The sequence below is a fragment of the Hydra vulgaris genome, chromosome 03 (genome assembly GCF_038396675.1).
Source record: "Hydra vulgaris chromosome 03, alternate assembly HydraT2T_AEP".
Lineage (NCBI taxonomy): Eukaryota > Metazoa > Cnidaria > Hydrozoa > Anthoathecata > Hydridae > Hydra > Hydra vulgaris.
In genome coordinates, this window is record NC_088922.1 from 70,121,049 (window position 1) to 70,131,502 (window position 10,454).

Here is a 10,454-nt window from a genome sequence, read left to right on the forward strand (position 1 = left end):
ATACGGGGAGGGTAAGCAAAATTATCAGTGCTACATACACATTGGGAAAGATGTCGATCAAGCGTTTTTTTGTAATATAAGCCAGTGTTGTTTTGGGGCAGCTATCGTTTGGCAACATTGGAGCTAAAATTACAATTTCACAAAACAGTCCACTCCCATTGATGTCACTCTTGCCATCAGCTGTCAAAATGGATCGCAGGTTTTTGCACTTTTCTTTAACTGCATATGTTTCACATTTGTCTATTTTTTTCAAGTTATAGAGGAATTCGAAATGTTTGCTGTGATTTTCCATCAGTTCAAATCTTTCTGACAATGAATTAATTGCAGTGTCTAAAACTACAAAAAAGAAATTTACTTTGAAAGACTCTTTTGCCGACTTCACAGGTTCATCTTTGCTTTCATAGGAAAATTGCCTTTTGATCTTTCTTGGTCTAACCACTACTTCATCAGAGAAATTTGGATTGGTGTCCAGTTTTTCGGCTAGTTCCTTTGCATCTGTAATAACGTTATTCAGTCCATTTTCTGATCCCAAGTTCTCCAAAAAAATACTTAACACTTTCAATTAGTTTCAAAGCGCCCTGCAAATCAACAGTTTTCATCTGAAGTGTTTTGCTTACTAAATTAATTTTGAACAAAACATCATAAAAAGTGACCAAACAGCAGAGGAATTTGAAATCTGTAATTTTTTTGGCAATTCCCATAGCGGTACATTTTCCAAAAGCATCAATCATAGAATCTAACGTTGATTCATAGACTGCGTCATAAATCTCATCAATATGGTATCGCAAAGGTTCGAGGGCGTTTATCCTGCTCTCCCAAGGGGTTTCACTTAAAGGTTTTACAGTCAAGTTAGTTACATGGTTTGTTAATATATTCCATCTATGGTTTGATCCAGAAAAAAAGTTATAAAGTTCCTGTATATTGTTGAAAAAGTTAACAGCTAAAGTGCAGGAAAATCCTGCATCATTGACAACAAGGTTTAATGAATGACTTCCACAAGGAACAAAAAAAGCTCGTGGGTTAAGGTCAAGGATCCTTTTTTGTACTCCTACATTCTTTCCCTTCATATTTGATCCATTATCATAACCTTGGCCACGCATATTTTATAAAGATATTCCTTTTTTTGAAAGCTCGTCTAACAAGCAAGCTGTCAACCCTTGCCCAGATGTATCTGAGACCCGAACAAATCCAAGAAAATGGTCCCTTACGTTTACTTCTTGACCTGGAACTGCATAGACAAACCGAACTACAAGGGTCATTTGTTCTGTACGACTTAAGTCAGGAGTGCAGTCAAGAATTATAGAATAATACAAAGCTTTTTTCAGTTCACACACGATATGCTCTGTAACTTTCCAGGAAAGAAGAACAATAAACTCATTTTGTTTGCTTAAATAAGGCAGATGAGTTTCTTTGGCAGTTATCCGACGAAGATGTTCAGAAAGGACAGTGTCAAATTTTGAAATGCTTTCAACAAGTTTTATAAAGTTTCCATTGTTTTCTTTGAAAACTGTTTCACTTGTTCCACGAAAAGCTAATCCTTGAGTGCCAAGGAATTGCACAATACAAACAAGTCGTTTTAAAATTGCATACCAATGGTCAGTTTCAGCTTGAATCATACGTTGATGTTGGGAGTCAATAGTGTTGCCTAATTGCAATCTCGTGGCAAGTTCTCGATAAGAAATGGGCGCATTTCCGTGAGAGGTTGACCTTTCATGTGTAAGTAAAACATTTGACATATTTTGCAAATCAGAGTACCCCTCTGTTCCAGAAAGATATATGTCATCAGTACTAAATAGCTTGCAAAAAAAACAAAATACTAAATTTTTAGATATTGAATACACTAGCCAATCCCTGTCAATGTCTTATCCATTTGGCAACTTAGTTTTGTAATTGACAACTGTGAACCGTCTGCCTGAAATACTGTCAATAGGAAAGTTAATATTTTTAACCTGCACTGATCCTTTTACAACAAGCACTTGACGAATGTCATCTGTAATTCTGGGTGGCCACATTCCACATTCGCTTCAAGCGAGTCCCATGATAGTGACGAAGTGACCGCATTTTCCTCGACACCAGAGTTCTGAAACAGTAACGATGATTATTTTACTAATTGAGGTTTTATACAAAAATAACATTATTTTTAAAGTTCATTTTTAGTAGTGGATGAAAGATGATTATTACAAAGGTTTTTAGTTGATTTTTTCCAACTTACATAACCCTACTTTTTTCACTTTTTTAAAATGGCATAGAAATCTTTTGTTTGTAAAATTTGTTAAAAGTATTTTTTAATATTTTATCTTTTATTTTTGTATTTTTGTTTGTTTTTTATTTTTACACCAAAAAAAATTAATTTGCCGTATTTATTATCATTTATTTTATTTTGTTTACTAATTTTCAGAATTGTAATATATATTTATATGCATACATATATACAACTGTATTTTGATTTAGTTTTTTTTAACTCAATTATTTGCCGACACTTCTATTAGTCATTTTTATAAGCTTCTATCCTGTGTTAACTGGGACACCCTAAAACTAAATCTAAACGCCAATAAAGCGTATGATATTTTTCTAACAGAGTTTCTTAATCTTTATAACAAGGCATTCCTTGTTGACTAAAGTAATCAAAACAAAAACACTTTTAAACCCTTGGATCACGAAGGGCATTCTTAAATCTTCAAAAAAAAAACAACGCTTATATAACAAGTTTCTTAAAAAAAGAACTCTTAAAAATGAAACTACCTATAAAAACTATAAACGGCTATTTGAGTCAATTTTAAAACGCTCAAAGAAACGTTACTATTCTGAACAATTAATAAAGCACAAAAATGATTCTAAAAAAACTTGGCATATTATTAAGGAGGTAATTGGAAAAAAAAGCTTATACAGAAATTTACTTCCTTTAAATCTTAAATTTAATAACAAACAAATTGTAAATAAATCCTTAGTCGCTGAAACACTTAACCAGTTTTTTGTAAATATAGGTCCTACTTTATCATCTAATATAGCAACTACTCAATCACACTTTAGTTCGTACTTAACCTCAACCAACCTTAATGTTATGTCTAATTATAAACTTACAGAAAAAGAATTACTAGACGCAGTCTCTTTATTAAAACCCAATAAAAGTTTAGGATTTGATGATATAAGTTATAACAGTATATATATATATTATAAATTAAAAAGATTAAAAACGTTTTTTATAAAGGTTTTTTATGTTTACGATGTTAATTATGTGAAACTTTGTAATATTGTTTAATCAGCGAAATAAAAGTTAAATAATAATAATAAATACAATTTACGCTTGTTTAAGCGATAAACGTAAATAAATGGAAAAGAAGAAAAAATACCTTGGCATTATTTACTTATATTTTTAAAAACATTTTTAAATTTGCGGGAAATTTTTTTAACTTAATTCCCAATAAATTTCGTTGGAGAGGAGTTGAAATTAAAGCTTTTATTTTAAAACAAGACTTCGTACAAGACTTGGTACTTTCGAAGGCCTTTGACTGTTCTGTATATAATTTTTTTTCCAACGAAATGCATATAAACACGATTTAAATAAACAATAAACTAACAAACTTGTTCTTTCAAACAATCACCTAACTACTACTTTTTGATTTATTTAATTTTTTCATTGAAGTGCTGAGCAAATATTTACAAAATCAATAGTCTAGCATATCAACTTTGGTGCCCCTAATATGTAAACAACTCACTACTTGTACACATTAAAGACGCCAATTATTATTTTTAACTTTTACTTTTTTAAATCCAAATTAAAACTAAAAAAAAAACGAAAAAATAAACATTAGCTACGCCAGCGTGGCGCCCCAGAAAAGTCGGCGCCCTATGCGACCGCATAATTCGCATAGCCCTTGCACCGGCCCTGATGGTCAAAGATTAGAAAAATATAAAATTGTTTTTTCAAAAGTTGTTAGACAAATTAGATAAATTAGTGCTTAAGTATCTCATTTTGCCCCTCGCTACCTTACATACCAATATAATATAAAGGAGAGTAGCCTTTGTAAACATATACATTATTAAAAGTAAATAGTCTATTTAAATTTAAAAAATGAGTTTGAAAATTATTAAAAACTATATATAAGCTTGTCATTTAAAAATTTTAATAGCCTCTGTCAAATATAATGAATATTGTTAAAAGGGCGTAAGAGTCCAACAATGTAAACTTTTGGGAAACTTAAAAAAACTGCACTACCCCCTTAGTAAATTTTTGTTAATGGTTTAATAATTTTTATTTTGAAGGGGATATATTTTATATATATATATATTTAAAGAACCTATAAACCAATTAAAACAGGCCTTTTAACATTTAACAATAACTGCTCATTTTAATTTTCAGTTATAGAAAATGATATCATAAACTACAGTGAATCTTCACGAAGTGTATATTTATGAATTATTTCCATTTACAGCAATTTTATCAGCTATGTCTAATCATTTCCCCATCTTCTGCTTTTCCATCGTTGCTTTCTACTGTAATCATCGTAGCAGTTCATTATAAAAGTCATTACGATCACATCGGTTCTACTTAACTTTCCTTTAATCATTCAGTTTAGCAGATTTGATTAGAATCTTTCAGTTTGGGTAAAATAAACTGTTTCGGCAGGTTCACACTTTCTATTTTTTCTCATCTTAAAAGTATGTTTGATAATGCCAATGATAATTTCACTGGCTTAAAATTGATATATCGTCGGTATATAAGGGAAATGCACTGAGTCCAAAAACATCATATTAACATAATGAACAAATAAGTTTTTGCGTAATAGTTAAAATAATTAATTTTTGTGAAATAGTTAAAATAAAAAATCTTAATGACTCATTAATAATTGATCAAACAATAGAGAACATAAAGTGCTAAATAGTGGTATAAATACTCAAAACTGTCAAAAACGGATCTTTTTTTTCAACTTTTTTTTTATTACTTTCGTTTCAAACAAGGCTACAAGCAATCACTATTAGAGCTGGAAGTTGCTGTAAGAGAAAAGATGAAGTTTGTAGAGCAAGATAACGATTGACAGACAACTTAAAAGATTTCAAATTATATGAATCAGAAAAGCAAGATGAAGGAAAGGAATTCGAACTGATGTTCAAGAAAAAAAACTAGGTGAATAAGAGTTTTCGGAGCACGTAAAAATAGTCACAGAAAAAAGATGAGACTTAATTGAATGACGAGTAACACGAGAATGAATTTTAGTTTATGGCACAAGAGACGCTAGCTCTTTAGAGCAATACCCGTTATAGAACTTGTAGAAAAGAGAAAGAAAAGCAACATTACGACGATTTGATAATGATAGGTGGTTGGCTGCAAGAGCAGGTCCAACTATATTTACAATGCGTTTTTGCATCTTATCTAAAAGAGAAAGAGCATCATTGGAAGATCCGCCCAGGAAATGGAAACAGTATTCCATACAAGTACGAATTTATAGAGATAAAGAATAGAATCCGGAATAAGAAAGTGTCGTGCACAATAAAGAGATGCAACCTTAGCACATGCTAATTTTGCAATGGATTTGATATAAGGTTTCCAAGAAAGATCGGAAGTAAGAGTCAATCCTAGAAGAGGAAGGGTAGATGACTCATCGTGTATATTACCGTTTATAAATATAGAAAGACCTAAATTATTGCGTCAACTTATGTCTGAAAAAATTGGGTTTTATCTGAATTAAAGTTCATCGGCCACTGTGAGCCTCAAGACAAGAATAAATGGTTGTATCATCAGCGAACAATGCCACCTTAGAAAGGAGAATTTCTGAAAGATCGATAATGTAAATTAAAAAGAGTATAGGACTAAGGATAGAGCCTCGAGGAACCCCTGAAGTTACAGGATATGAAGAAGAGTGCCCATTGAGGACAACTTTTATACAACAATTGGAAAGGAAGGATTCAATAATATTAAAGATGTTACCAGATGCACCGTAAGAAGAAACCTTATGGACAAGACCAGCATGCTAAAAGTTATCAAAAGTTTTAGAAATGTCAAGAGCGATAGCCTTAATCTCTCCACCTCTATCTAATACACGATAAAACCAATCGGTTATTACTGTTAGCAAATCAGTTGTAGAACGAGAAGATCGAAATTCATATTGATGATTAGAAAGTAAGTTATAAGATCTAAGATTAGAGATTAAGTGTTTGTTAAATTAAAAGTCAAAAACCTTGCTTAGGATAAAAAGAAGACTAATCGGATAGTAGTCGACAAGTCAGATTGTTCTCTTGAATTTTTGAAATAGGGATAGCAGATGCCGCTTTCCAGCAGGCTGGAAAAAAAGACTCTGATTAGCACTTGTTAAGTAGTTTTGAAAGTATAGACGATAACTCCGGAGAACACTTCTGCAAGACTACAACAGGTATGTTGCCTGGACCACAAGCTGTAGAAGAGTCTAAGCAGGAAATTACTTTGGATACAGAAGCTGAAGAGATATGAATGTCAAGCAATAGATCAACCTGTTTGATGGCTATATTAGGTAAAACGCAACTAGTGGAATCAAGAGATGATATTGATGAAAAGCTCTTAGCAAACAATTCAGCTTTGTTTTTTGGTGAGATGACAAAGTCTTGACCACACAAGAGAGGTGGAATTACAGATTTGCCTATATTATTGATACTGCTTAAGGTTCTCCAGAAGTCACGAAAGCCTGATTTTTGTGATGAAATGCGAATTTTATGACCTGAGAATAGCGGGCTTTGGCGTTAGACAAAACCTTTTTACAATTGTTTCTAGCAATAGTAAATAGACTTTTATTTTTTGGAGAATTTTTTTGCTGATAAATATGGAAGTAACGACTTCGATTGGAAATTACAGCATCACAATGTGAGAAAAACTATGGAGAAGAGGCTTGACTAAATTGTCAGGAAGGAATAAAAGATTCCGTGCCAGCCTGAATCCAAGAAGTTATGTAATTAGTATATTTATCTGCCGGAAGACGAAAAAAATCTACCCAAGGGCTATCACGTAGAAAATCATGGAAAGAGTCCTAGTCAGGTTTAATGAATAAGAGGTACGATGATAGGAAGATTCTGATAATGAAGAAGAATCAGATAACAGTTTTTAGAGATCAAATCGTGATCAGAAGCACCTAAGGGTGAATGTTGAAAAATTGAGCACTGACTAGGATCAGAAACAAAATATAAGTCGAGTAGAGAAGGTAAATGATTTGGCTTGTCTGGAAAGCGATTTGGAAAGTTGACTATTTAAAGATGGGACGCGGAAAGCATTGTAGTGCAGAAAAACGAGAACTGATCCGAAGGTTGATACCTTATAGAGAAGTTGGTCGTTTAGTTGAGTGTTTCAATAAAATGATAAGAAATGCCATAAAATTTCAAGAAAAGCCTGAAACATGTGGTCGAAAACGTTCTATTTCAATATTGCTGGCCAATCGCTTGGTCCAACAAGCTAAAAAGGAACCTTTTAAAACAGCTACCGATCTAAAAAAGGACTTTAACATTGATGCAACAGTACAAACAGTTTGGAGTTGTCTGCGAGTAATGGATTAAAAGCCTGTAGCCCCAGAAAAGTTCCACTTCTAAGTGCCCGACATGTTGTAAAGCGTATTGCGTTTGCTAAAAAACACTTAAATTGGCCACTCGAAAAATGGAGCAATGTTTTATGGACAGACGAAAGTAAGATTGTGCTTTATGGTGGAAAAGGCTCTCGGGCGTATGTCAAAAAACCGCCGAATGCAGAATACAATCCAAAATATACCATCAAAACTATTAAACATGGAGGTTGTAGTATAATGATATGGGCATGCTTTTCTTATTACGGAGTAGGTTCCATTCATCACATTACTATTATTATGGACCAACACTTTTATGTTGATATATTGGATTAAGTGATGTTGCCGTATGCAGACTATGAAATGCCGTTGTCCTGGGTGTTCCAACAGGACAATGACCCAAAGCACACTAGCAAGACGGCGAAGAATTGGTTTGAGGAGCATATAGTGAACGTTATGGAGTGACCAGCACAGTCGCCAGATCTTAACCCAATCGAGAATTTGTGGGCTGACGTAAAGGAGGTGGTTGCTGCTGCCGAACCCACCACGAAGTAGTCACTTTGGAACGTAGTTAAGGAGACATGGAGCAAAATTCCGCTAAAGCGATGTCAGGACTTGGTTAATTCAATGCCAAGACGTTGTGTAGCCGTCATTGCCAATAAAGGTCACGCTACAAAATACTAATATGTTAAGAAATAACTAATATTTATTGTAAAATGTTTAAAACAAATGATCTCATAATGTTTCCTTATTTTAAAGTACACATTAACGCTGTGGTGCTATTATTTTTTTCAGGTTTTATTTTTTTTGAATTTTTGTTTAATAAATGAATACTATATATTAAAACTTGTATGTTTTGTTTTTTATAAAAATTATAAGCCATTTTACTTTTAAATATGCATTTAAAAGATGTATACAGTGGTGGCCAAAAGTATGGAAACTTTTCAAAAATGCTTTTAATTTATTTATAAAAAATGCAACACTTACTACATATTATGCATATGTTTATTGAAGTCGTAATACAACTTTTTAATAAAATAAAACATTTTTTTTTTATTAACATATACAAAAAAAAATTAAATTTTTAAATTAGGCCTGGTCATAAGTATGGAAACTTATGACCATTTTAAATGTTCCCTTGCAAACAATAATCTTACCCATCTTATTTTTCTTAGATATTAACGGTTTTTTGACAGCCACTCTTCCAAATAAGCCCGCATCATTTAACCTTCTATGAACTGTCCTGTCAGATAATAAAACTCCATGTTGGTCCAAGATTTCTTCTTTTATATCCTTTGATGACTTTCTAGGATCTTTTGTAGAAGTATTTTTTATAACTTTATCCAATCTTTTTGTTGTTTTTCTTGGTCTTTCAGGTTTCATTTTCACTTCCACAGTTCCCCTTTCTTTGAATTTTTTAATAATTTTTGAAACTGTACCTTTTGGAACTTGAAAATTTCGAGAAATATCAATTTTAAAACACTTAACTATTTTATTTTTAATATCACTAGAATAATATTTTCGCGGTGCCATACTGATTAATATAAAAGTAAAATATGATGAACTAACAAAGATGTCAGTTCTAACACGTTTTAATTCTAAATGATAAGATTTGTTTATGTTTAGTGACAAGTTTGAACAAGTTTCCATACTTTTGTCCAATCGAAATTAAGAAATATTAGTATGTAATAAAATGTCTTAGAAAAGACAAGTTCAAACTTGTAGTATATATAAAGTAGACTATTGCAAGTACACTCGGGTTAAATAATTTTGGTTTTATTTAATACAAATAAAAAAAAATGTAATTTAAAAAAAGTTTCCATACTTTTGGCCACCACTGTATATATATATATATATATATATATATATATATATATATATATATATATATATATATATATATATATATATATATATATATATATATATATATATATATATATATATATATATATATATATATATATATAGCAACATCATGTTGCTATATAATATATTTTATAGCAACATCATGTTGCTATAAAAGCTTCCACTGACGAGAGCGCAACAAGCAAAACAATAAGATTATTTTAGACCCCTTAACTGTAGCTTTACCCATTTGTCAACCTCTGTTATACTAGCAAAATAGTGAATTAAACCAATATCTAAATATTTCAAATAAAATTTTCACACACTTTTATTATAGATATTTTAAAACAAATTAATATTTAAAAAAACGTGGTGCTTATAGTATCTTTAAAAATTTTTTTTTTTTGCCTTATTTAAAAAAATTTAATAAAAATGATACCAACTGCTATTGATCGCAATATACACGCAACCACTCGCGTCCTATCTTCGAATCAGCCGTAAACCATTCACGGAAGTCAAATGTGCCATGCCAATCCTAGTAGAAACCCTGATTGAATCAGCGGCAATATCTAAATATCAATAACCAAATGGGACCCATCTGGAACCCAGATCAATTCCCAGCCTGAATTTATTCCCATCTCAATCCCAGTAAATTCCAGCTGGGATCCAGTTGGAATTGACTAGGATGGTTATTTTGCCGCTTGATCACGAGGTAAATGTCAATATTTTTGGAGTATTTTTTGAAATCGTTTTTTTAATATTTGCCCCAAATTTAACTTCTTTTGTGTATTTGTGGTTTGAATTTTTTTTTTTTTCAACACCCATAATAATATTAGGGGTGTTCTTGTCATAAGTGTAAACATACAAACATACAACAATAATTAAAAAAAAAAAAAAAAAGACATGTGTATATATATATATATATATATATATATAAATATATATATATATATATATATACACATGTCTTATTTTTTTTTTTTTTAATTATTGTTGTATGTTTGTATGTATATATATGTTTAATTATTGTTGTATGTTTGTATATATATATATATATATATATATATATATATATATATATATATATAT

The 10,454-nt window shown here is 31.1% G+C and overlaps 2 protein-coding genes across 2 annotated transcripts; both read right to left on the minus strand.

The window, feature by feature from the left end:
- Positions 1–506: 506 nt before the first annotated feature.
- On the minus strand, positions 507–1,100 carry LOC136078880 (zinc finger MYM-type protein 1-like). Its single transcript, XM_065794697.1, has one exon. The coding sequence runs from the start codon at positions 1,098–1,100 to the stop codon at positions 507–509; it is 594 nt and encodes a 197-aa protein (XP_065650769.1).
- Positions 1,101–1,103: 3 nt separating this feature from the next.
- LOC136078881 (uncharacterized) lies at positions 1,104–2,012 on the minus strand. Its single transcript, XM_065794698.1, has 2 exons — positions 1,950–2,012; positions 1,104–1,796 (listed from the first exon to the last, which is right to left on the minus strand). The coding sequence occupies exons 1-2, from the start codon at positions 2,010–2,012 to the stop codon at positions 1,104–1,106; spliced, it is 756 nt and encodes a 251-aa protein (XP_065650770.1).
- Positions 2,013–10,454: the final 8,442 nt, after the last annotated feature.